We start from the raw sequence: 27,235 nt of genomic DNA on the forward strand, positions 1-27,235 counted from the left end.
TCTCTCCTCCTTCTCTCCTTCACACAGTCTCTCATCCATCCTCCCTCACACAGTCTCTCATCCATCCTCCCTCACACACACAGTCTCTCCTCCTTCTCTCCCTCACACAGTCTCTCATCCCTCCTCCCTCACACAGTCTCTCCTCCTTCTCTCCCTCACACAGTCTCTCATCCCTCCTCCCTCACACAGTCTCTCCTCCTTCTCTCCCCCACACAGTTTTTCCCCCTTCTCTCCCTCACACAGTCTCTCCTATTTCTCTCCCTCACACAGTCTCTCCTACTTCTTTCCCTCACAAATTTTCTCCTATTTCTCTCCCTCACACAGTCTCTCGCCTCCTTCTCTCCCTCACACAGTCTCTCCTCCTTCTCTCCCTCACACAATCTCTCCTATTTCTCTCCCTCACACAGTGTCTCTCCTCCTTTTCTTCCTCACATAGTTTTTCCTCCTTCTCTCCCTCACATAGTTTTTCCTCCTTCTCGCCCTCACACAGTCTCTCTTCTCCTTCTCTCCCTTACACAGTCTCTCCTCCTTCTCTACCTCACACAGTCTCTCTCCTCCTTCTCTCCCTCACAGTCTCTCTTCTCCTTCTCTACCTCACACAGTCTCTCCTCCTTCTCTCCCTCACACAGTCTCTCCTATTTCTCTCCCTCACACATTCTCTCCTATTTCTCTCCCTCCCACAGTCTCTCGCCTCCTTCTCTCCCTCACAGTTTTCCCTCCTTCTCTCCCTCACACAGTCTCTATCCTCCTTCTCTCCCTTTTTTTCTTTCTTCTCTCCCTCACACAGTCTCTCTTCTCCTTCTCTTCCTCACACAGTCTCTCCTCCTTCTCTCCCTCACACAGTCTCTCCTATTTCTCTCCCTCACACAGTCTCTCCTCCTTCTTTCCCTCGCACATTCTCTTCTATTTCTCTCCCTCACACAGTCTCTCCTATTTCTCTCCCTCACACAGTGTTTCTCCTCCTTCTCTCCCTCACACAGTCTCTCATCCCTCCTCCCTCACAGTCTCTCTTCCTTTTCTCCCTCACACAGTCTCTGTCTTCCTTGTCTCTCTCCTCCTTCTCTCCCTCACATAGTTTTTCCTCCTCTCCCTCACACAGTCTCTCTTCTCCATCTCTCCCTCACACAGTCTATCCTCCTTCTCTCCCTCACACAGTCTCTCCTATTTCTCTCCCTCACACAGTGTCTCTCCTCCTTCTCTCGCTCACATAGTTTTTCCTCCTTCTCTCCCTCACATAGTTTTTCCTCCTTCTCGCCCTCACACAGTCTCTCTTCTCCTTCTCTCCCTCACACAGTCTCTCCTATTTCTCCCCCCACACAGTTTCTCCTCTTTCTCTCCCTTTCGGTGAGTGCAGAGATCCTGAGCACTTATATTCAATTCAGTATTCAAATTTGGGCAGTAAGAGTTGTCTGATAAGTGGAGAAAGATGGCTTATTCTTTATCAAGATTATACATACGATAGACAATGGACCAATTTTAACTTGGTGCAATCACTATTAGGGTATGTGCACACGACCTCTTTTCAGACGTAATGGAGGCGTTTTACGCCTCAAATTACGCCTGAAAATACGGCTCCAATACGTTGGCAAACATCTGCCCATTGCTTGCAATAGGTCTTACGATGTTCTGTGCAGACGAGCTGTCATTTTACGTGTCGCTGTCAAAAGACGGCGCGTAAAATTACACCCGCGACAAAGAAGTGCAGGACAATAATTGGAGCCGTTTTTCTTTGACTCCAATGAAAACCAGCTGCAATTGCGTCCGTAAAAGACGCCGCGAAAAACGCGTGCACTTGTAAAAACTTCTGAAATTCTAGAGCTGTTTTCTCCTGAAAACAGCTCCGTAATTTCAGACGTATTTGCCGTTGTCTTGTGAACAGACCCTCACAGTGAAGCTCCACATACAAAGGCAGTGTTACAGTTACAGACAATCTCCATATAACTTTGAATAGCTGTGTGAATTTATAGTTTGTAATAATCCTTAATTATATCATGTCTTATACACCAGTCAAATGTGGACATGTAGTCAGAATTCTGCTTTTACATAATATGTTGTACGAATGTCAAAATGTTACTATTGCAATATGTTTGCTACGCCAATCACATCCAGAACTGGTTTCAATTCCGCTGAATTTCTGTTATCGCTCAGGTTGTAGCAGCTCACATCTTGTATAATATATAACATGTGTATAATGTATCTATGTCTCCCCAGGTTCCAATGATACGGGGACCCTGGCCTCGATACACGCTCAGGAGACACTGGGGCCGCCCTGCCTGTCTCCTTCAGGTAAATAAGCCACTTCTACTGTACATAATATTGTGTGGAGTGGTGATGATGAGGAGGATGATGAGGAGGATAATGAAGGGGAGGAATGTGTGGATAATAAGGATGAGGAGGAGAATATTGAGAATGATGATGATGAGGAGGAGGATGATGAGAAGGAGGAGGATGTTATGGAGGAGGAGATGTATGATAAGAATGATGATGATGATGATGATGATGAAGAAGAAAAGAAGGATTAGGAGGAGGAGAATGATAATAAAGAGGAGGATGATGATGATGATGATGATGATGGGGAGAATGAAGAGGAGGATGATGATGAGGAAGAGGATGATGATGAGGACGAAGGGGATGATGAGAAGCAGGATGATGATGAGGAGGAGGATGAGCAGCAGCACTATGGCTTCCTATTTGTCCTCTCCGCTTATTATTACGACATCTCATACTTTATGGGAATTTGACACTTTGATGAATGATCGTATCCTATGAGGTGGTGATGGGGGAGGGGTTTTTATAAGTAGAGGCCGCTGGACCGGGCTCATTATCTACAGTGTCACATGTTTTGTGATGGTTTTTGTAATATTGTTTTGTTTTTTTTGAATACTTCAATTATTTTCCTTTAACTGAAATAAAACACATTAAAAAAGATTTTTATTAGGTCTTCTCCAGAGTAATATTATTAGCAGAGCGAGTGGAGGATGTAAAGTTCCTTCTCAGGAAGGGATGACTGTTCTAGATACGACCTTCCCAACGGCGACCTAATCCTTGTCTTGTGGCGCTGTCCCACACTCCATCAGTATTGGGGGGAAATTATAGGTTTAATATCCAACATTTTGAAATGACTATTTCATTTGAGTTAAAGAGGCTGTCACCAGATTATAAGTGTCCTGTCTCCTACATAATGTGATCAGCGCTGTAATGTAGATAACAGTGGTCCTAGTAATAAAGAGGCTGTCACCAGATTATAAGTGCCCTGTCTCCTACATAATGTGATCAGCGCTGTAATGTAGATAACAGTGGTCCTAGTAATAAAGAGGCTGTCACCAGATTATAAGTGTCCTGTCTCCTACATAATGTGATCGGCGCTGTAATGTAGATAACAGTGGTCCTAGTAATAAAGAGACTCTGTCACCACATTATAAGTGTCCTGTCTCCTACATAATGTGATCGGCGCTGTAATGTAGATAACAGTGGTCCTAGTAATAAAGCGGCTGTCACCAGATTATAAGTGTCCTGTCTCCTACATAATGTGATCGGCGCTGTAATGTAGATAACAGTGGTCCTAGTAATAAAGAGGCTGTCACCACATTATAAGTGTCCTGTCTCCTACATAATGTGATCAGTGCTGTAATGTAGATAACAGTGGTCCTAGTAATAAAGAGGCTGTCACCACATTATAAGTGTCCTGTCTCCTACATAATGTGATCAGCGCTGTAATGTAGATAACAGTGGTCCTAGTAATAAAGAGGCTGTCACCAGATTATAAGTGTCCTGTCTCCTACATAATGTGATCGGCGCTGTAATGTAGATAACAGTGGTCCTAGTAATAAAGAGACTCTGTCACCACATTATAAGTGCCCTGTCTCCTACATAATGTGATCAGCGCTGTAATGTAGATAACAGTTGTCCTAGTAATAAAGAGACTCTGTCACCACATTATAAGTGTCCTGTCTCCTACATAATGTGATCGGCGCTGTAATGTAGATAACAGTGGTCCTAGTAATAAAGCGGCTGTCACCAGATTATAAGTGTCCTGTCTCCTACATAATGTGATCGGCGCTGTAATGTAGATAACAGTGGTCCTAGTAATAAAGAAACTCTGTCACCACATTATAAGTGCCCTGTCTCCTACATAATGTGATCAGCGCTGTAATGTAGATAACAGTTGTCCTAGTAATAAAGAGACTCTGTCACCACATTATAAGTGCCCTGTCTCCTACATAATGTGATCAGCGCTGTAATGTAGATAACAGTGGTCCTAGTAATAAAGAGGCTGTTACCAGATTATAAGTGTCCTGTCTCCTACATAATGTGATCAGTGCTGTAATGTAGATAACAGTGGTCCTAGTAATAAAGGGTCTGTCACCACATTATAAGTGCCCTGTCTCCTACATAATGTGATCAGCGCTGTAATGTAGATAACAGTGGTCCTAGTAATAAAGAGACTCTGTCACCACATTATAAGTGCCCTGTCTCCTACATAATGTGATCAGCGCTGTAATGTAGATAACAGTGGTCCTAGTAATAAAGAGGCTGTCACCACATTATAAGTGGCCTATATTGTACATGATGTGATCGGCGCTGTAATGTAGATAACAGTGGTCCTAGTAATAAAGAGTCTGTCACCACATTATAAGTGTCCTGTCTCCTACATAATGTGATCTGCGCTGTAATGTAGATAACAGTGGTCCCAGTAATAAAGAGGCTGTCACCAGATTATAAGTGTCCTGTCTCCTACATAATGTGATCAGCGCTGTAATGTAGATAACAGTGGTCCTAGTAATAGAGAGGTTCTGTCACCAGATTATAAGTGCCCTGTCTCCTACATAATCTGATCAGCGCTGTAATGTAGATAACAGTGGTCCCAGTAATAAAGAGGCTGTCACCAGATTATAAGTGGCCTATATTGTACATGATGTGATTGGCGCTGTAATGTAGAGAACAGTGGTCCTAGTAATAAAGAGGCTGTCACCACATTATATGTGTCCTGTCTCCTACATAATGTGATCGGCGCTGTAATGTAGATAACAGTGGTCCTAGTAATAAAGAGTCTGTCACCACATTATAAGTGGCCTATATTGTATATGATGTGATCGGTGCTGTAATGTAGATAACAGTGGTCCCAGTAATAAAGAGGCTGTCACCAGATTATAAGTGGCCTATATTGTACATGATGTGATTGGCTCTATAATGTAGATTACAGAAGTGTTTTTTATTTAGAAAAACTATAATTTTTGACGGAGTTATGACCTATATTAGCTTTATGTGAATGACTTTCTCAATGGACAACAGGGCGTGTTTTACTTTTTGACCAAGTGGGCGTTGTGGAGAGAAGTGTATGACGCTGACCAATCAGTGACAAATCAGTGACCAATCAGTGACCAATCAGCCACATACACACACACTAACGTTACACAAGTGTCCTGACAGTGAATAGACATCACCTCCAGCCAGAACGTGATGTCTATTCACAATCCTGACACTTTGTTTGTGTGAGATTTACAGCACAGCAAGCGTAATCTCGTTTTAAATGACAGTTTACAGCATAATCTCGAAAGATTACGCTTGCCTTGCTGTAAATCTCACACAAACGTTAGCAAAGTGTCAGGATTCTGAATAGACATCACGTTCTGACTGGAGGTAATGTATATTCACTGTCAGGACACTTGAGTAACGTTAGTGTGTGTGTATGTGGCTGCACATAATGATCTAGTAAGATCACTATGTGCTGTGTAAATGAATGGGGAGAAGTGTATGATGCTGATTGGTCACTGATTGGTCAGCGTCATACACTCCTCTGTACAACGCCCACTTGGTCAAAAAGTAAAACACACCCAGTTGTCCATTAATAAACTCATTAGCATAAAGCTAAAATAGGTCATAACTCCGTCAAAAATTATTATTTTTCTAAATAAAAAAACACTGCTGTAATCTACTGTACATTACAGCGCCGATCACATTATGTACAAGATAGGCCACTTATAATGTGGTGACAGCCTCTTTATTACTAGGACCACTGTTCTCTACATTACAGCGCCGATCACATCATGTACAAGATAGGGCACTTATAATGTGGTGACAGCCTCTTTAAGAGTTTATATTCTTGGCTTAGTGGATATAACAGGAGGGACAAGGAGGGGGCGTTTAGAGTCCCATTAATTCCTAGAAAAGGAATAACTAAATATTGGGTAAAATCTAGACCTCCAACAAGAGTCGCTTGGGTTGGCGCTATCAATCAATTGATTCAGTTTGAAAAATGTCCCGTATTAGTAGGAGAATTTATTAGTTTTTCACAGACTCTGGGATTCATGGATTCGGTGGGGTGGATATAATGATTTCCATGCCTATGAGATTCTGAAGTGGAACATCGGACTGATATATGTCGGACTGAGCATTGTGTCCCTTGGGAGACTTGCTAAACCTTTTTCCTGTTTTACCCAAACTTTTTTTTAAATTTCTGTCTCCCTTTATCATTACAACAGGTCATTGACCCTCGTACTTCTGGGATGACACCATCTTTATTTTTCCTTTTAGGGTCTTTGGAGTCCAGCGCTGGCAGGGACCTGAAAACAATGGCGGCCTCCTTGATTATAGTGTCCCTGCTCCTCCTCCTGTAATGACCCCTGTGATCCCCTAACTATTCAATGTTATATTTTCTGCTCCATGTGGTCTGTGATCCCCTTCTAGAACTGCCCCCACTCATCATGGATGATATGCTGCCGACCACTGATCCCACACTTCGGGTCACCTGCAGCTTTCCCTGTCGCCATTGTTCTTCATTCTGATTCCTTTGGTGCCGCTTATCCCTGAAATATTATCACCCACCAAAGATCCCTGGACACAACAAAGATCTGCTCTGCTCTCTGCTCTATTCCATGCTCCGAGATTTGTTATCTGCTCCATGATCTGCTCTCTTTTCTGATTCATGATCTTCTCTGTTCTCTACTCCATGATCTGTTCTCTGCTCTATGATCTGCTCTCTGCTCCATGATCTGCTCTCTGCTCCATGATCTGTTCTCTGCTCCATGATCTGATCTGTTCTCTGCTCCCTGATCTGTTCTCTGCTCCATGATCTGTTCTCTGCTCCATGATCTGTTCTCTGCTCCATGATCTGTTCTCTGCTCCATGATCGGTTCTCTGTCCCATGATCTGTTCTCTGCTCCATGATCTGTTCTCTGCTCCATGATCTGTTCTCTGCTCCATGATCGGTTCTCTGCTCCATGATCTGTTCTCTGTTCCATGATCTGTTCTCTGCTCCATGATCGGTTCTCTGCTCCATGATCTGTTCTCTGTCCCATGATCTGTTCTCTGCTCCATGATCTGTTCTCTGCTCCATGATCTGTTCTCTGCTCCACGATCTGTTCTCTGCCCCACGATCTGTTCTCTGCTCCACGATCTGTTCTCTGCTCCACGATCTGTTCTCTGCTCCACGATCTGTTCTCTGCTCCACGATCTGTTCTCTGCTCCACGATCTGTTCTCTGCTCCACGATCTGTTCTCTGCTCCACGATCTGTTCTCTGCTCCACGATCTGTTCTCTGCCCCACGATCTGTTCTCTGCCCCACGATCTGTTCTCTGCCCCACGATCTGTTCTCTGCCCCACGATCTGTTCTCTGCCCCATGATCTGTTCTCTGCTCCATGATCTGTTCTCTGCCCCATGATCTGTTCTCTGCCCCATGATCTGTTCTCTGCCCCATGATCTGTTTTCTGCTCCATGATCTCTTCTCTGCCCCATGATCTGTTCTCTGCTCCATGATCTGTTCTCTACTCCATGATCTGTTCTCTGCCCCATGATCTGTTCTCTGCTTCATGATCTGTTTTCTGCCCCATGATCTGTTCTCTGCTCCATGATCTGTTCTCTGCCCCATGATCTGTTCTCTGCCCCATGATCTGTTCTCTGATCTGTTCTCTGCCCCATGATCTGTTCTCTGCCCCATGATCTGTTCTCTGCTCCATGATCTGTTCTCTGCTCCATGATCTGTTCTCTGTCCCATGATCTGTTTTCTGCTCCATGATCTGTTCTCTGCCCCATGATCTGTTCTCTGCTCCATGATCTATTCTCTGCTCCATGATCTGTTCTCTGCTCCACGATCTGTTCTCTGCTCCACGATCTGTTCTCTGCGCCACGATCTGTTCTCTGCTCCATGATCTGTTCTCTGCTCCATGATCTGTTCTCTGTTCTCTGCTCCATGATCTGTTCTCTGCTCCATGATCTGTTCTCTGCCCCATGATCTGTTCTCTGCCCCATGATCTGTTCTCTGCCCCATGATCTGTTCTCTGCCCCATGATCTGTTCTCTGCCCCATGATCTGTTCTCTGCCCCATGATCTGTTCTCTGCTCCATGATCTGTTCTCTGCCCCATGATCTGTTCTCTGCCCCATGATCTGTTCTCTGCCCCATGATCTGTTTTCTGCTCCATGATCTCTTCTCTGCCCCATGATCTGTTCTCTGCTCCATGATCTGTTCTCTACTCCATGATCTGTTCTCTGCCCCATGATCTGTTCTCTGCTCCATGATCTGTTTTCTGCCCCATGATCTGTTCTCTGCTCCATGATCTGTTCTCTGCCCCATGATCTGTTCTCTGCCCCATGATCTGTTCTCTGATCTGTTCTCTGCCCCATGATCTGTTCTCTGCTCCATGATCTGTTCTCTACTCCATGATCTGTTCTCTGCCCCATGATCTGTTCTCTGCTCCATGATCTGTTCTCTGCCCCATGATCTGTTCTCTGCTCCATGATCTGTTCTCTGCCCCATGATCTGTTCTCTACTCCATGATCTGTTCTCTGCTCCATGATCTGTTCTCTGCCCCATGATCTGTTCTCTGCCCCATGAACTGTTCTCTACTCCATGATCTGTTCTCTGATCTGTTCTCTACTCCATGATCTGTTCTCTGCTCCATGATCTGTTCTCTGCCCCATGAACTGTTCTCTACTCCATGATCTGTTCTCTGCTCCACGATCTGTTCTCTGCCCCATGATCTGTTCTCTGCTCCACGATCTGTTCTCTGCTCCACGATCTGTTCTCTGCTCCACGATCTGTTCTCTGCTCCATGATCTGTTCTCTGCTCCATGATCTGTTCTCTTCTCCATGATCTGTTCTCTGCTCCATGATCTGTTCTCTGCTCCATGATCTGTTCTCTGCTCCATGATCTGTTCTCTGCTCCATGATCGGTTCTCTGCTCCATGATCTGTTCTCTGTTCAATGATCTGTTCCTTGCTCCATGATCGGTTCTCTGCTCCATGATCGGTTCTCTGCTCCATGATCTGTTCTCTGTCCCATGATCTGTTCTCTGCTCCATGATCTGTTCTCTGCTCCATGATCTGTTCTCTGCTCCACGATCTGTTCTCTGCCCCACGATCTGTTCTCTGCTCCACGATCTGTTCTCTGCTCCACGATCTGTTCTCTGCTCCACGATCTGTTCTCTGCTCCACGATCTGTTCTCTGCTCCACGATCTGTTCTCTGCTCCACGATCTGTTCTCTGCTCCACGATCTGTTCTCTGCTCCACGATCTGTTCTCTGCTCCACGATCTGTTCTCTGCTCCACGATCTGTTCTCTGCTCCACGATCTGTTCTCTGCTCCACGATCTGTTCTCTGCCCCACGATCTGTTCTCTGCCCCACGATCTGTTCTCTGCCCCACGATCTGTTCTCTGCCCCACGATCTGTTCTCTGCCCCACGATCTGTTCTCTGCCCCATGATCTGTTCTCTGCTCCATGATCTGTTCTCTGCCCCATGATCTGTTCTCTGCCCCATGATCTGTTCTCTGCCCCATGATCTGTTTTCTGCTCCATGATCTCTTCTCTGCCCCATGATCTGTTCTCTGCTCCATGATCTGTTCTCTACTCCATGATCTGTTCTCTGCCCCATGATCTGTTCTCTGCTTCATGATCTGTTTTCTGCCCCATGATCTGTTCTCTGCTCCATGATCTGTTCTCTGCCCCATGATCTGTTCTCTGCCCCATGATCTGTTCTCTGATCTGTTCTCTGCCCCATGATCTGTTCTCTGCTCCACGATCTGTTCTCTGCTCCACGATCTGTTCTCTGCTCCACGATCGGTTCTCTGCTCCAGGATCTGTTCTCTGCTCCATGATCTGTTCTCTGCTCCATGATCTGTTCTCTGCTCCATGATCTGTTCTCTGCTCCATGATCGGTTCTCTGCTCCATGATCTGTTCTCTGTCCCATGATCTGTTCTCTGCTCCATGATCTGTTCTCTGCTCCATGATCTGTTCTCTGCTCCATGATCGGTTCTCTGCTCCATGATCTGTTCTCTGTTCCATGATCTGTTCTCTGCTCCATGATCGGTTCTCTGCTCCATGATCTGTTCTCTGTCCCATGATCTGTTCTCTGCTCCATGATCTGTTCTCTGCTCCATGATCTGTTCTCTGCTCCACGATCTGTTCTCTGCCCCACGATCTGTTCTCTGCTCCACGATCTGTTCTCTGCTCCACGATCTGTTCTCTGCTCCACGATCTGTTCTCTGCTCCACGATCTGTTCTCTGCTCCACGATCTGTTCTCTGCTCCACGATCTGTTCTCTGCTCCACGATCTGTTCTCTGCTCCACGATCTGTTCTCTGCTCCACGATCTGTTCTCTGCTCCACGATCTGTTCTCTGCCCCACGATCTGTTCTCTGCCCCACGATCTGTTCTCTGCCCCACGATCTGTTCTCTGCCCCATGATCTGTTCTCTGCCCCATGATCTGTTCTCTGCTCCATGATCTGTTCTCTGCCCCATGATCTGTTCTCTGCCCCATGATCTGTTCTCTGCCCCATGATCTGTTTTCTGCTCCATGATCTCTTCTCTGCCCCATGATCTGTTCTCTGCTCCATGATCTGTTCTCTACTCCATGATCTGTTCTCTGCCCCATGATCTGTTCTCTGCTTCATGATCTGTTTTCTGCCCCATGATCTGTTCTCTGCTCCATGATCTGTTCTCTGCCCCATGATCTGTTCTCTGCTCCATGATCTGTTCTCTGCTCCATGATCTGATCTGTTCTCTGCTCCCTGATCTGTTCTCTGCTCCATGATCTGTTCTCTGCTCCATGATCTGTTCTCTGCTCCATGATCTGTTCTCTGCTCCATGATCGGTTCTCTGCTCCATGATCTGTTCTCTGTCCCATGATCTGTTCTCTGCTCCATGATCTGTTCTCTGCTCCATGATCTGTTCTCTGCTCCATGATCGGTTCTCTGCTCCATGATCTGTTCTCTGTTCCATGATCTGTTCTCTGCTCCATGATCGGTTCTCTGCTCCATGATCTGTTCTCTGTCCCATGATCTGTTCTCTGCTCCATGATCTGTTCTCTGCTCCATGATCTGTTCTCTGCTCCACGATCTGTTCTCTGCCCCACGATCTGTTCTCTGCTCCACGATCTGTTCTCTGCTCCACGATCTGTTCTCTGCTCCACGATCTGTTCTCTGCTCCACGATCTGTTCTCTGCTCCACGATCTGTTCTCTGCTCCACGATCTGTTCTCTGCTCCACGATCTGTTCTCTGCTCCACGATCTGTTCTCTGCTCCACGATCTGTTCTCTGCCCCACGATCTGTTCTCTGCCCCACGATCTGTTCTCTGCCCCACGATCTGTTCTCTGCCCCACGATCTGTTCTCTGCCCCATGATCTGTTCTCTGCCCCATGATCTGTTCTCTGCTCCATGATCTGTTCTCTGCCCCATGATCTGTTCTCTGCCCCATGATCTGTTCTCTGCCCCATGATCTGTTTTCTGCTCCATGATCTCTTCTCTGCCCCATGATCTGTTCTCTGCTCCATGATCTGTTCTCTACTCCATGATCTGTTCTCTGCCCCATGATCTGTTCTCTGCTTCATGATCTGTTTTCTGCCCCATGATCTGTTCTCTGCTCCATGATCTGTTCTCTGCCCCATGATCTGTTCTCTGCCCCATGATCTGTTCTCTGATCTGTTCTCTGCCCCATGATCTGTTCTCTGCCCCATGATCTGTTCTCTGCTCCATGATCTGTTCTCTGCTCCATGATCTGTTCTCTGCCCCATGATCTGTTCTCTGCCCCATGATCTGTTCTCTGCTCCATGATCTGTTCTCTGCTCCATGATCTGTTCTCTGTCCCATGATCTGTTTTCTGCTCCATGATCTGTTCTCTGCCCCATGATCTGTTCTCTGCTCCATGATCTATTCTCTGCTCCATGATCTGTTCTCTGCTCCACGATCTGTTCTCTGCTCCACGATCTGTTCTCTGCGCCACGATCTGTTCTCTGCTCCATGATCTGTTCTCTGCTCCATGATCTGTTCTCTGTTCTCTGCTCCATGATCTGTTCTCTGCTCCATGATCTGTTCTCTGCCCCATGATCTGTTCTCTGCCCCATGATCTGTTCTCTGCCCCATGATCTGTTCTCTGCCCCATGATCTGTTCTCTGCCCCATGATCTGTTCTCTGCCCCATGATCTGTTCTCTGCTCCATGATCTGTTCTCTGCCCCATGATCTGTTCTCTGCCCCATGATCTGTTCTCTGCCCCATGATCTGTTTTCTGCTCCATGATCTCTTCTCTGCCCCATGATCTGTTCTCTGCTCCATGATCTGTTCTCTACTCCATGATCTGTTCTCTGCCCCATGATCTGTTCTCTGCTCCATGATCTGTTTTCTGCCCCATGATCTGTTCTCTGCTCCATGATCTGTTCTCTGCCCCATGATCTGTTCTCTGCCCCATGATCTGTTCTCTGATCTGTTCTCTGCCCCATGATCTGTTCTCTGCTCCATGATCTGTTCTCTACTCCATGATCTGTTCTCTGCCCCATGATCTGTTCTCTGCTCCATGATCTGTTCTCTGCCCCATGATCTGTTCTCTGCTCCATGATCTGTTCTCTGCCCCATGATCTGTTCTCTACTCCATGATCTGTTCTCTGCTCCATGATCTGTTCTCTGCCCCATGATCTGTTCTCTGCCCCATGAACTGTTCTCTACTCCATGATCTGTTCTCTGATCTGTTCTCTACTCCATGATCTGTTCTCTGCTCCATGATCTGTTCTCTGCCCCATGAACTGTTCTCTACTCCATGATCTGTTCTCTGCTCCACGATCTGTTCTCTGCCCCATGATCTGTTCTCTGCTCCACGATCTGTTCTCTGCTCCACGATCTGTTCTCTGCTCCACGATCTGTTCTCTGCTCCATGATCTGTTCTCTGCTCCATGATCTGTTCTCTTCTCCATGATCTGTTCTCTGCTCCATGATCTGTTCTCTGCTCCATGATCTGTTCTCTGCTCCATGATCTGTTCTCTGCTCCATGATCGGTTCTCTGCTCCATGATCTGTTCTCTGTTCAATGATCTGTTCCTTGCTCCATGATCGGTTCTCTGCTCCATGATCGGTTCTCTGCTCCATGATCTGTTCTCTGTCCCATGATCTGTTCTCTGCTCCATGATCTGTTCTCTGCTCCATGATCTGTTCTCTGCTCCACGATCTGTTCTCTGCCCCACGATCTGTTCTCTGCTCCACGATCTGTTCTCTGCTCCACGATCTGTTCTCTGCTCCACGATCTGTTCTCTGCTCCACGATCTGTTCTCTGCTCCACGATCTGTTCTCTGCTCCACGATCTGTTCTCTGCTCCACGATCTGTTCTCTGCTCCACGATCTGTTCTCTGCTCCACGATCTGTTCTCTGCTCCACGATCTGTTCTCTGCTCCACGATCTGTTCTCTGCTCCACGATCTGTTCTCTGCCCCACGATCTGTTCTCTGCCCCACGATCTGTTCTCTGCCCCACGATCTGTTCTCTGCCCCACGATCTGTTCTCTGCCCCACGATCTGTTCTCTGCCCCATGATCTGTTCTCTGCTCCATGATCTGTTCTCTGCCCCATGATCTGTTCTCTGCCCCATGATCTGTTCTCTGCCCCATGATCTGTTTTCTGCTCCATGATCTCTTCTCTGCCCCATGATCTGTTCTCTGCTCCATGATCTGTTCTCTACTCCATGATCTGTTCTCTGCCCCATGATCTGTTCTCTGCTTCATGATCTGTTTTCTGCCCCATGATCTGTTCTCTGCTCCATGATCTGTTCTCTGCCCCATGATCTGTTCTCTGCCCCATGATCTGTTCTCTGATCTGTTCTCTGCCCCATGATCTGTTCTCTGCTCCACGATCTGTTCTCTGCTCCACGATCTGTTCTCTGCTCCACGATCGGTTCTCTGCTCCAGGATCTGTTCTCTGCTCCATGATCTGTTCTCTGCTCCATGATCTGTTCTCTGCTCCATGATCTGTTCTCTGCTCCATGATCGGTTCTCTGCTCCATGATCTGTTCTCTGTCCCATGATCTGTTCTCTGCTCCATGATCTGTTCTCTGCTCCATGATCTGTTCTCTGCTCCATGATCGGTTCTCTGTTCCATGATCTGTTCTCTGCTCCATGATCGGTTCTCTGCTCCATGATCTGTTCTCTGTCCCATGATCTGTTCTCTGCTCCATGATCTGTTCTCTGCTCCATGATCTGTTCTCTGCTCCACGATCTGTTCTCTGCCCCACGATCTGTTCTCTGCTCCACGATCTGTTCTCTGCTCCACGATCTGTTCTCTGCTCCACGATCTGTTCTCTGCTCCACGATCTGTTCTCTGCTCCACGATCTGTTCTCTGCTCCACGATCTGTTCTCTGCTCCACGATCTGTTCTCTGCTCCACGATCTGTTCTCTGCTCCACGATCTGTTCTCTGCTCCACGATCTGTTCTCTGCCCCACGATCTGTTCTCTGCCCCACGATCTGTTCTCTGCCCCACGATCTGTTCTCTGCCCCATGATCTGTTCTCTGCCCCATGATCTGTTCTCTGCTCCATGATCTGTTCTCTGCCCCATGATCTGTTCTCTGCCCCATGATCTGTTCTCTGCCCCATGATCTGTTTTCTGCTCCATGATCTCTTCTCTGCCCCATGATCTGTTCTCTGCTCCATGATCTGTTCTCTACTCCATGATCTGTTCTCTGCCCCATGATCTGTTCTCTGCTTCATGATCTGTTTTCTGCCCCATGATCTGTTCTCTGCTCCATGATCTGTTCTCTGCCCCATGATCTGTTCTCTGCCCCATGATCTGTTCTCTGATCTGTTCTCTGCCCCATGATCTGTTCTCTGCCCCATGATCTGTTCTCTGCTCCATGATCTGTTCTCTGCTCCATGATCTGTTCTCTGTCCCATGATCTGTTTTCTGCTCCATGATCTGTTCTCTGCCCCATGATCTGTTCTCTGCTCCATGATCTATTCTCTGCTCCATGATCTGTTCTCTGCTCCACGATCTGTTCTCTGCTCCACGATCTGTTCTCTGCGCCACGATCTGTTCTCTGCTCCATGATCTGTTCTCTGCTCCATGATCTGTTCTCTGTTCTCTGCTCCATGATCTGTTCTCTGCTCCATGATCTGTTCTCTGCCCCATGATCTGTTCTCTGCCCCATGATCTGTTCTCTGCCCCATGATCTGTTCTCTGCCCCATGATCTGTTCTCTGCCCCATGATCTGTTCTCTGCTCCATGATCTGTTCTCTGCCCCATGATCTGTTCTCTGCCCCATGATCTGTTCTCTGCCCCATGATCTGTTTTCTGCTCCATGATCTCTTCTCTGCCCCATGATCTGTTCTCTGCTCCATGATCTGTTCTCTACTCCATGATCTGTTCTCTGCCCCATGATCTGTTCTCTGCTCCATGATCTGTTTTCTGCCCCATGATCTGTTCTCTGCTCCATGATCTGTTCTCTGCCCCATGATCTGTTCTCTGCCCCATGATCTGTTCTCTGATCTGTTCTCTGCCCCATGATCTGTTCTCTGCCCCATGATCTGTTCTCTGCTCCATGATCTGTTCTCTACTCCATGATCTGTTCTCTGCCCCATGATCTGTTCTCTGCTCCATGATCTGTTCTCTGCCCCATGATCTGTTCTCTGCTCCATGATCTGTTCTCTGCCCCATGATCTGTTCTCTACTCCATGATCTGTTCTCTGCTCCATGATCTGTTCTCTGCCCCATGATCTGTTCTCTGCCCCATGAACTGTTCTCTACTCCATGATCTGTTCTCTGATCTGTTCTCTACTCCATGATCTGTTCTCTGCTCCATGATCTGTTCTCTGCCCCATGAACTGTTCTCTACTCCATGATCTGTTCTCTGCTCCACGATCTGTTCTCTGCCCCATGATCTGTTCTCTGCTCCACGATCTGTTCTCTGCTCCACGATCTGTTCTCTGCTCCACGATCTGTTCTCTGCTCCATGATCTGTTCTCTGCTCCATGATCTGTTCTCTTCTCCATGATCTGTTCTCTGCTCCATGATCTGTTCTCTGCTCCATGATCTGTTCTCTGCTCCATGATCTGTTCTCTGCTCCATGATCTGTTCTCTGCCCCATGATCTGTTCTCTGCCCCATGATCTGTTCTCTGATCTGTTCTCTGCCCCATGATCTGTTCTCTGCCCCATGATCTGTTCTCTGCTCCATGATCTGTTCTCTACTCCATGATCTGTTCTCTGCCCCATGATCTGTTCTCTGCTCCATGATCTGTTCTCTGCCCCATGATCTGTTCTCTGCTCCATGATCTGTTCTCTGCCCCATGAACTGTTCTCTACTCCATGATCTGTTCTCTGCCCCATGATCTGTTCTCTGCTCCATGATCTGTTCTCTGCTCCATGATCTGTTCTCTGCTCCATGATCTGTTCTCTGCCCCATGATCTGTTCTCTGCCCCATGATCTGTTCTCTGATCTGTTCTCTGCCCCATGATCTGTTCTCTGCCCCATGATCTGTTCTCTACTCCATGATCTGTTCTCTGCTCCATGATCTGTTCTCTGCCCCATGATCTGTTCTCTGCCCCATGAACTGTTCTCTACTCCATGATCTGTTCTCTGATCTGTTCTCTACTCCATGATCTGTTCTCTGCTCCATGATCTGTTCTCTGCCCCATGAACTGTTCTCTACTCCATGATCTGTTCTCTGCTCCACGATCTGTTCTCTGCCCCATGATCTGTTCTCTGCTCCACGATCTGTTCTCTGCTCCACGATCTGTTCTCTGCTCCACGATCTGTTCTCTGCTCCATGATCTGTTCTCTGCTCCATGATCTGTTCTCTTCTCCATGATCTGTTCTCTGCTCCATGATCTGTTCTCTGCTCCATGATCTGTTCTCTGCTCCATGATCTGTTCTCTGCTCCATGATCTGTTCTCTGCTCCATGATCTGTTCTCTACTCCATGATCTGTTCTCTGCTCCATGATCTGTTCTCTGTTCCATGATCTGTTCTCTGCTCCATGATCTGTTCTCTACTCCATGATCTGTTCTCTGCTCCATGATCTGTTCTCTGCTCCATGATCTGTTCTCGGCTCCATGATCTGTTCTCTGCTCCATGATCTGTTCTCTGTCCCATGATCTGTTCTCTGATCTGTTCTCTGCTCCATGATCTGTTCCCTGTCCCATGATCTGCTCTATGATCTGTTCTCTGCTCCATCATTTGCTCTCTTCTCTGATTTCTGATCTCTTTGTTCTGCTCTATTATATTCTTTATGCTCTCGTCCAGGATCATTTCTCTGCGCTTTACTGTTTATAAATTGTTTCATATTTTATGATGTGTAAAAATTAATAAAGGTCGGAAATTATGGGGAATAAGCTGAGCTGTGATAACTGTGGGCTCTGGGGTGATCTGCTGCTGCTGTTGTTGTTATTGTTGTGTACTGACACAAGGACAGGTCGAGACAAGCTCCAAAATATGGGGCGTGTGTGGGGTGTCAGACCCCCCGCTAATCCCTGCTCCACCCTGAGCTCGTCAAGGCGCATTACATTCCCCTCACTCACACAGAAAGGATCACACCCCGGCTGAAGCGGCAGCTTTAAAAGCAATCACTGGAGTAATATCTGGTATACAATACAGGAGAAGAGGAGTAGTACTGTGCAGTGTATATATACAGAATAATACAGATACTGAGAATTACCCCCAGTATACAGGACAGGAGAAGTGGTACTGTGCAGTGTCCATATATACAGAATAATACAGATACTGAGAATTACACCCAGTATACAGGACAGGGAAGTGGTACTGTGCAGTGTCCATATATACAGAATAATACAGATACTGAGAATTACACCCAGTATACAGGACAGGAGGAGTTGTACTGTGCAGTGTCCATATATACAGAATAATACAGATACTGAGAATTACACCCAGTATACAGGACAGGAGAAGTGGTACTGTGCAGTGTATATATATACAGAATAATACAGATACTGAGAATTACACCCAGTATACAGGACAGGAGAAGTGGTACTGTGCAGTGTATATATATACAGAATAATACAGATACTGAGAATTACACCCAGTATACAGGACAGGAGAAGTGGTACTGTGTAGTGTATATATATATACAGAATAATACAGATACTGAGAATTACACCCAGTATACAGGACAGGAGAAGTGGTACTGTGCAGTGTCCATATATACAGAATAATACAGATACTGAGAATTACACCCAGTATACAGGACAGGAGGAGCGGGTGTGTGCTGTCTGTGTGTTGGAGGAAGCTCTTTCCGGGTGTCGGCTCTTTCCTCTCCAGGGAGAGAGTTTGCTGCTTGGGATGAGAGGAAGTTCTTGCCAGCCAAGTGCTTCTCAGCCTCCTGTTACCCGGTCTAGGCCGGCGGGTAGCGGGAGCGTTCAGCAACCGGCCGAAGTTGTGGGGGTGAGAAGATCTAGTCGGGGTCACAGCGATGTGGCCCCGATCCTGCTCCCGCCTGAAACCAGGACAGAAAGCCAGGAAAGCCGCAAGGTTCCTGGTGTTGCAGCCGGCAGGATCGCTCCTGGAGATGTGCAGCAGAGCATGCATGATGGTGTGGAGGCAGATTGGGGTGAACTACGTGCCACGGAGTCAACAACCACCTTTAGCTCCCGTGTTGCGGAGTGCCTCCGTGGGTATGAGGACGCCGGGAAGGCCATTAGGAAGCTCCAGGAGGAGCTGAAAGCAGCCCGGGTTCGGTCGCACGCCACTTCTGGAGCAAAGAGGTTGGTAGTAATGGCGACTATCAGGGATCTCAAATCTGAGGTGGATGCCCTGAAAGAAAAACGCAAGTTTATTTTGGAGAATAGTGGACCTTTCAAGGAGAACCTCCTTAATGATGATCGGTTCCGGGCAATGAAGGGTGTCTGTGACCCTGGAAAGCAGACGGATGATGAGGGTGAGGAGGAGGAAATGTGTCCGGGTGCGTCTGGTCAGCGGAGCACGTGCAGCGAGCTGCCTGCAGAGCAAGTGGCTTTACCCATGGACTCCAGCTCAGCCGGTGAGGGGGACACCTGTGACCAGGACATCAGCAGCAGCAATTCAGGTGGGAGGCTGATGGCGGAAATACGGCAGCTCCAGTCTCCGGTGAGCCTGCAGCATTTTTCTTTTGGCGCGGACTTGGGTCCAGAGGAGAAAGTTAATGCCAAGCGCGCAGCAAAGCGCAAAGCCCGGCGGCGACTAAAATCCAGAAAGGCTGGAAAAATCGTGGAGGAGGTCAGTTTTAAGTTTGTTCCCCACCCAGTGCTACCCCAGCTGGCCGCAGGGTCAGCTCACTGCACAAGCCCCGTGATCCAGCCTAGCCCGGGCCCTGAAGTGGGTCCGGTGCAGGAAAGCGGGGAGATTAATGATGGCGTAATAATGGAGGCTGATGTCCCTGCTTGTCATAGTAGCGGTGGCGTTTTTGGTGGCGTTTTTAAGGCGTCAATAGCGCCAGATAATGTTGGTGGCCCAGCGTTGGGTGCAGAACAAAGCTCTGGTGCTCTGGTTTCCTCCTCAGTAATGGGGGGCGGCTCGACACCAGAGCTGGCAGCGAATATTCCAGTGTCCCTGGAACCCGTTGGTGCTACTGAGCGGCGGCAGCATGAAGGGGCTGCTGGGACTGACAGCACGGTTGAATGTCCCCCCAAGCTTGCGGTCATTGTGTCCGGTGGCGCAGTCACTAGTATTCCTTTGGTGGCTGCGTCACATGAATCCCCAGCCCGGGAGCCAGCTTTGCCAGGGGTGAGGGCGAGTCTGGGCATTGCTGGCTCTAAGAAGGAAGGATTGCCTCAAGTAAAGAAATGTCACGCTAATGAGGTGGAGGGGAAACCTGATGAAACCGAGGCGATAACATCCGGCCCAGAAACACTTTTTACTGCTGGTCCAGGGGGTGAGGGTATGAATGGTGCAGGTACAAGTGCTGCTAATAATGGTGAGGGTATGAATGGTGCAGGTACGAGTGATATTGATAATGGTCCCTCTCCTGTGTCTGGGGCCGGGGTGAGTGGTGGGAATGTTACTGCCAGGGGTATGAGGTCTAGTGAGGCCGGTCCATCTGCCCCCCCAGGGGTGACTACTCACAGTTATGCCAGTGTCACTGCTGGGGCCTCTTCCTCATCTTCAGGCTCTGGGGACGGTATTTTACAGCGGCGCCTCCTGGAGGCCCTTAAAAAGGGTGAGAGAACAATAATGGTAGAGGGCCGAGCGGTTGATCTGTCCTTCTGGATAGACAGGCATGGCCTGACTGCTTTCCGAGAAGAAAGGTTAGGGGAAACTGTGTGGACCCTTCCGACAGCCGGGCCTGGGGGGGCTCGTAGGAATGTTGTTCGTCTTCGCTGGAGAGGCAATGATACGTGCCCACCTAGGGCAAAAATAGTTGAGCTTCTCTTGAAGATGAATTTCAGGGCAATCGACATCTTTGCCCTGATACATCCCTATGGCACCCCAGTATTTGACATCAGCTTTGTTCGGCCGGAGGGCCTGGAGCTCTTTTGGTCAAATTATGAGCTGGTGAAGAATGAGCCCGGCTGGCGAGACTTCGCTGTACAAGCGTTGTCTCGTCAGAGCGAAATCAAGAAGGTGACCGTCCTAACTTGCAATGAGTGTCTTTCTTGTATGGACATTATGACCTGGCTCAGCAGGTACGGGGAGGTAACGGAGGTCCCCAAAAAAAACAGGGATGAATTTGGCATCTGGTCAGGGGCCTGGACCTTTATGGTTAAATTAAAGCGTTCAGGAAGTTCTGTCACCCACATCCCTTCCTCAGCCTTTTTAGGAAGGGACCGAATCCTGGCCTTTTACCAGGGGCAGCCGAAGCTCTGCCACAGGTGTGGTGACCCCACGCACTTCAGTGCCCACTGCAGAGTGCAGAAGTGTGCGTTGTGCGGGGGGATAGGTCATCTTGCCACATCCTGTGGGGATATTCGGTGTCACCTGTGTGGGGATCTAGGTCACCCATTCAGTCGCTGCCCTCGTTCCTTTGCCAACGCCATGGCGGGCCCAGCGGGAGAAAGCCGAGAGGTTGCTCCTGCCGTGGTTGGCACTGGTGGAGGTGAAGGGGCTGAGGGGCCAGGGAAGAAAGGCAAGTCACCCTCCAAGTTAAGGCGATTGGAGAACCGTCGAAGGAGTAGGGAGCTCGGGGAGCCCCAGACAACTGGGGTAACCCTTGGCCCTGCTCCGGGGGCAAGTGTCATTGCTACTGAGGCCCTGGGGGAACAGGACTTGAATGAAGAGGTCAGGAGGTTGGAGAGGGAGGAGGAAGCCGCTTCTTCATGTTCCTCGCTATATGAAAGTATGGATGAGGACAGTAGACGGTGGCTAGATGAAAAGCGCAAGCAGGGTGCTAAAAAGAAAAAAAAGGGAGATAAGAAATCTTCTCCTCCCCTGGTCCAGGTGCCTAAGGAAAGCCCAACCGACTCACCTCTTGTTGTTCTCTCAAACCGCTTTCAAACCCTCAAGGACATCTCCTCTTCAGATGAGGAGTGTGGGGGCGAGGATGTGGCGAAGGTGACGAGGGGGTCTGTGGGGGGCGTCCAGCTTCTTGCCTCAGGGCATGCGGAACCCTCAGGGAGAAGCGCTGTCTCGGAGCCTGGAGGTGAGGTTGATAGTGGTGCTGGCGGGGAGCTGGAGGAAGGGAGGGATATGGACACATCAGCATCCCTCAAAAGGGCCCTCGGCTCTTCATCAGACAGCGATAAAAACCAGGGGAAGGGCAAGGGGAAGGGGAAAAAGGTCATCTAATTCAATCACCCAGGATGGCGGCACCCACCCCGTTGACGCTGGCATCTATTAATGTCGCCAGCATTAAATCTGACAAGGCTAGATTTGCGGCCTTTGATTTTCTCGGCCGAATTGAGGCCGACATTTTATTTTTGCAAGAGACCAGGCTGACAGACTTGGCAGCCATACATAAAGCGAAAAAGGAGTGGAGGCGTGGACCATCTTATTGGTCTCTTGCGGCCGAGCCGGGTAGCGGGGTGGCGGTTCTTTTCACCGCATCGGTAGAATGCAGACGGGTTATTGAATTAGAAATGGGGAGGTGCCTGATCTTGGATGTCCTCATGAAGGGACAGGAGCTCAGGCTCATTAACATCTATGGTCCCCAAACCAGCTGGGACCGGAAAAGTCTCTTTATGAGGATCAAGCCCTATCTTTTTACGAGTCGGCAGGTGGTCTTTGGAGGGGACTTCAATGCTGCCACGAGGTCCCAAGATAGGGGAGGTTCCAGAGACAGGCTGACTTATGACTGTGTGGCCCTAAATAGGATAGCTAGTGAGGCTCGCCTGGTGAATGTCCACATCCGGCACACCCCAGGCAACGCGGGATTCACCTTTTATCGAGGTAGTTGTAGGTCTAGAATAGATAGGTTTTATTTAAAGGAGGATGCCATCTCTTCGGCAGTGTCCGTCGTTGAGGTGGAGTTCTCCGACCACTGTTTAATTTTATTTTCTCTGAATGTTGCAGAGACCCCCCGGATGGGAAGAGGCTTTTGGAGGCTCAATTCGTCTCTCTTGGAAGAAGCGGAGATAAGACGGTCCTTTGAGGATTTCTTTCAGAGCCAGGTACCATTACTGGATCTTTGTAGCAGTAAGTCGGAGTGGTGGGAGATGTTCAAAAAAAGGGTGGCGAGTTTCTTCCGCCAGCTCTCGAGCCTCAGGAGCCTGGACAGGTATCGCCTGTATCAGGGCCTGAGGAGGAAACTCGAGCATCTTGTCTCGACTGGAGGTGACCGCGAGGACATTTCCAGAGTGAAATCTTTGCTTAAGAGTTGCCAGTATGATAGACACGCATCTTTAGTTTTTGAGAGGGATTTTGGGAAGTACCGCTCGCCCGACCCCTACAAGAACTGCAAGATGTCAGTAAATAGTAAAGTGGTTTCAGGACTGATGGACAGTACAGGATCCCTGAAAAGGTCCAGATCAGGGATCTTGGAGGTCGTCAGATCCTTTTACTCGCACCTCTTGGGAAAGATGGATCTTGATCGGGATGCGATGTCGGCTTTCCTGGCTGAAACTGTCCCCGAACCAGGAGTAGACCCCTCTCTTGGTGTCTTGGCAGAGGCGATCAGGGAAGAGGAAGTGAGACTGGCGATTGAAGGGCTTGCCCTCAAGAAGTCGCCGGGTCCAGATGGCTTAACGTCTGAATTTTACAAGACCTTTAAGGACATTTTAGTTCCCCTGTTGACTGAGGTGTTGAATGAGTGTCTTTCCTCGGGCACTTTGCCGAAGTCAATGAGGAGGTCGGCCCTGATCATCCTGTCAAAGGGTAAAGACCCATCGCACATTGAGAATTGGCGTCCCATAGCGCTACTCAATGTGGACAGAAAGGTTCTGGCAAAGGTGCTGTTTAATCGGCTGGTGAAATTTGCACCCCGGCTCCTTTCGGGGGCTCAGCATTGCTCTGTTCCAGGCCGCAGCGCGTTTAGCGCTGCACTCGGTGTCCGAGAGGCAGTGGAGCAGAGTAGGGCGGGCCGTTGGAAGGGGTACTTGCTGTCCTTGGATCAGGCAAAAGCGTTTGATCGGGTTGATCACGAGTATCTCTGGTCGGTCCTTCTGAGGTATGGTCTGCCGGGGGGGTTTGTTGATTGGCTTAAGATCTTGTATGCAGGGGCAGAGAGTTTTCCGCTTGTGAACGGTTGGATTGGCCGCTCTTTTGAGGTTGGGTCTGGGGTTCGCCAGGGTTGCCCGCTGAGCCCGCTTTTATACGTGTTCGCGATTGACCCCTTCCTTAGGAGGGTAGATCGTGGACCGTTGGTGGGAGTCAGCATGGACTTGGCAGCCTCGGAAGCCACTCTGAGAGTGGTGGCGTATGCGGATGACGTCACCGTCTTTGTGTCCTCGAGAGGGGAGGCAGAGTGGGTGATGTCTGAAGTTGACCGCTACTCGGAGGCATCCGGGTCCATGATCAACCAGGATAAGTGTAAGAGTCTCTGGCTGGGAGGGGGAGATCCTACCTTTGATCTCTCGGACACTCTTCCAGGGCCTCAGGAGTTTGTAAAAATTCTCGGCATCGAATTTGGCCAGGGGGATTACCCCAAACAAAATTGGGACAGCAGGCTAAAGATCGCCGCTCAGAAGGTCGACCAGTGGAAGGGTTGGTCTTTGACCCTCAGGGAAAGGGTCAACTTGATCAAAACTTACCTGCTCCCTTTGTTAATCTATTTGGGCAGTGTCTGCATCTTGCCAGAACCTCTCTGGACTCGGGTCTACAGCTTGTTCTTCCAGATGTTATGGGGGAATAAGCTGAACCTAGTCAAGAGGGAGGTGACATACCGTACGAGGAGACTAGGGGGGTTGTGTATGGTCAACCCTGTGGTATTCCTGGTTAATACCTTTGTAAAGATCAACATGTCAAACCTCTGGCAAGAGAGGGCTCCTCCGTGGGTAGTCTCCTGCAGGGGGTGGTTTCGGCCTTTCTTCCAGGAATGGGAGACAGGAGGGCAAGTGAAGGACCTTCGCACGCCGCATGGGCATCTTCCGGCTTACGCTACCGTGGTTCTGAAAACAATTCGCCGGTGGGGTCTGGGGATGTGGGAGATCAGGACTCTGTCAAGGAGGCTCCTTGACAACAGAGTTCTGTTGACCCATTTCCAGAAGCCCCTGGCGCTCAGGGACTGCCCAAGTCGGGATCTGGAGGTTGGTTTGAGGGTTTTAAATTCTAGTAGGATCCCTTTAAAGTTTTGGGACTTGGCTTGGCGTTGCTTCCATGGGAAACTGTATGTGAGGGACAACTTGAAACACAGGAACCCTGAGGAAAGGGGTTGTCCCCGGGAGGAGTGTGGCGGCGTGCTGGAAAGCATGGAGCACTTCCTGCTTCATTGTCCCCTCAATACAGGGGTCTACAGCAGGGTGGGTGCCTCCATTGGTTGGCCTGGTCTGACCGGTCTCTCCTATGCGGAATGGGCCTATGGAACATTCAGACACCTGGGTGGTCGAGATCGGGGCACTTTATTCTTAGTCAGCTTAGCGGTCAGGTACGGCACGTGGAACGCACGGTGTTTTGTATCAACCAGACAAAAAACCCTCCCGGAGGAAGAGGTGGTGAGGAACATTCTCGGTGACCTGGGGAAGGTTCGTTCTTTGGAGTTCGAGAGACTGGGCACGAGTAGGGCCTCCATGCTTTGGAGGGGTTTCTCCTTCAGCGTGCCCTAGTCTAGTCGTCTCTATTCCTGGTGGGGGGCTAATGCTGTCACTGTAGCTTTTTGTTTTCTGTATAGTTGATGATGGATATAGGGCTTGCAGGTACCGAACCAGGGCCTTGTGGGTAGGATTTGTTAAGGATGTGTTATGTGTTATGTCAGGTAATGTATGCCATTGTACAGGCTGAGTCTTTACTTACTATATCTTGTAGAGTGTAGTATTTTTGTATAGATGTGAGGGGGTTAGGTGTTAGGTGGGGAGGGGGGAAAGGGGGGGTACAAATAATAAGAAAAAGCCGGGCCCGATCAAAGAGACATTGAAGGATGGACGATGGTGTCGGTCGGAGCTTAAAGGTACGGACTTTGGACTGGACATTGGTCTTGAATTGGGTATAATGTAGATATTATATATATATGTATGTTCAGTATTGTTTTCTATATATTGTATATATTGGTTACTAATTGGAAAAAAATAAAAATAAAAAAAAAAAAAAAATTTAAAAATGTAAAAAAAAAAAAAAAAAATTATAAAAAAAAAAAAAAAAAAAAAGGGGGGGTTATTTGCCGATTAGGCTCATGTTGTGTTTTCTCATGTAGGAATTTCTCATTTTTCCTTGGTAATATATTTTGATGGGCACATGGACCGGTTAGGGTCAGTTTTTGGTTTTATTGTGGTTTAACAATTTTATTTATTTTATTTTTTAGACTGTTACTGATTTTGTTCTTTTGAGGCGTCTGGATTGATGTTGTGACTATGAGTTTTGTGTATTTGTATTTATACTGATGTGAGTGACGTGTGGATGATGTGAGTGATGTGTGGATGATGTGAGTTATAATACAGAAGACTGAGTGCTGGTAGGAATGTGATCTGGACCAGAGAGGAGGCGGCCGAGATTCATAATGTGTTTAGAACTTGTTCGTTTTGTGTTGGTTTATGACCCGTGTATTGTATGTGCGGATTTATGGCATGTGTATGTTTGTTAACATTTATTAAAAAGATGAGAAGTGGTACTGTGCAGTGTCCATATATACAGAATAAGGTGAGATTCGGATGGGTGGAGAGGCGATAGAGTGATCGTGGCTTTATCTACTTGCTGCAGGTTCTAGAGCAGAAGGAGCTGAGAACAATTTTTTCTTTTTCGTTTTGTGGATAAGGAGATTTTAGGTCATTTCTTTTTAGGGTATGATTTTCTGGTTGATCCTACTGACTTTTTGACAATCTTTCCTTTAAAGACGAATGCATGTAACTTCCAGTGCTCTTTATAATCATCATCTACATATAGTGTCCTATGTAGCGACAGCGATGCTGATCTATAATTCTAACAGATGGAACAAAAAAACAAAAACGAAAAATAATTGTAGAAAGTAAAAAAAATACATGAGGATTAAAAAGTAAAAATGAAGAAAAATGAAACAATAAATGAAGATTAAGATGAATGGCAGTGACAGGCGCTGAGGGCAGATTGCGGGCAGCACTGTCATCGCTATGTGTTGTTTGTGGCCCCGTGTTTGTGATGTCCCAGCTGGAGACCTCTGTCAGGGAGTGGCCGTCTATGGACTGGGGTGAATCACTCAGGGAGGAGATACAATAGGACTTTATGAGGGGAGGAGGTTATAAGGGAGATGTATAGGAGTGAAGCCTTGGAGCCGGTTCTATGAGCCCTCCACCAGGTGAGTGATCCTCTTATCAGCACTGGTGGACTATAAACCTGGCTGTAGTCCTCTGCAGATACTGAAGAAGCCAGAACTGGTTATTTGTGGTTTCCTATTTAATTCATGCTGGTGCCTCATTATTTATGGTCTTTCCTCCCCGTCACTCTCTCTAAGCTGTGGAGGGGTCTTACTTTCTAGGGAGAACCGTTAGCCTGAAAGTCTACAGGGATC

The 27,235-nt window shown here is 48.1% G+C and overlaps 1 protein-coding gene across 1 annotated transcript in view; it reads left to right on the forward strand.

The window, feature by feature from the left end:
• LOC142656723 (uncharacterized) overlaps positions 1-7,084 on the forward strand; it is a 63,166-nt gene extending 56,082 nt beyond the window's left edge. Inside the window, exons 12-13 of the mRNA XM_075831650.1 lie at positions 2,212-2,286; positions 6,535-7,084. Coding sequence (XP_075687765.1) covers positions 2,212-2,286; positions 6,535-6,617 — 158 coding nt within the window. The 3' untranslated portion in view covers positions 6,618-7,084. The remainder of the gene's footprint in view (positions 1-2,211; positions 2,287-6,534) is intronic.
• The last annotated feature ends 20,151 nt before the right edge of the window (positions 7,085-27,235 follow it).

Source organism: Rhinoderma darwinii, chromosome 6, assembly GCF_050947455.1.
Source record: "Rhinoderma darwinii isolate aRhiDar2 chromosome 6, aRhiDar2.hap1, whole genome shotgun sequence".
In the NCBI taxonomy this organism is placed as follows: Eukaryota; Metazoa; Chordata; class Amphibia; order Anura; family Rhinodermatidae; genus Rhinoderma; species Rhinoderma darwinii.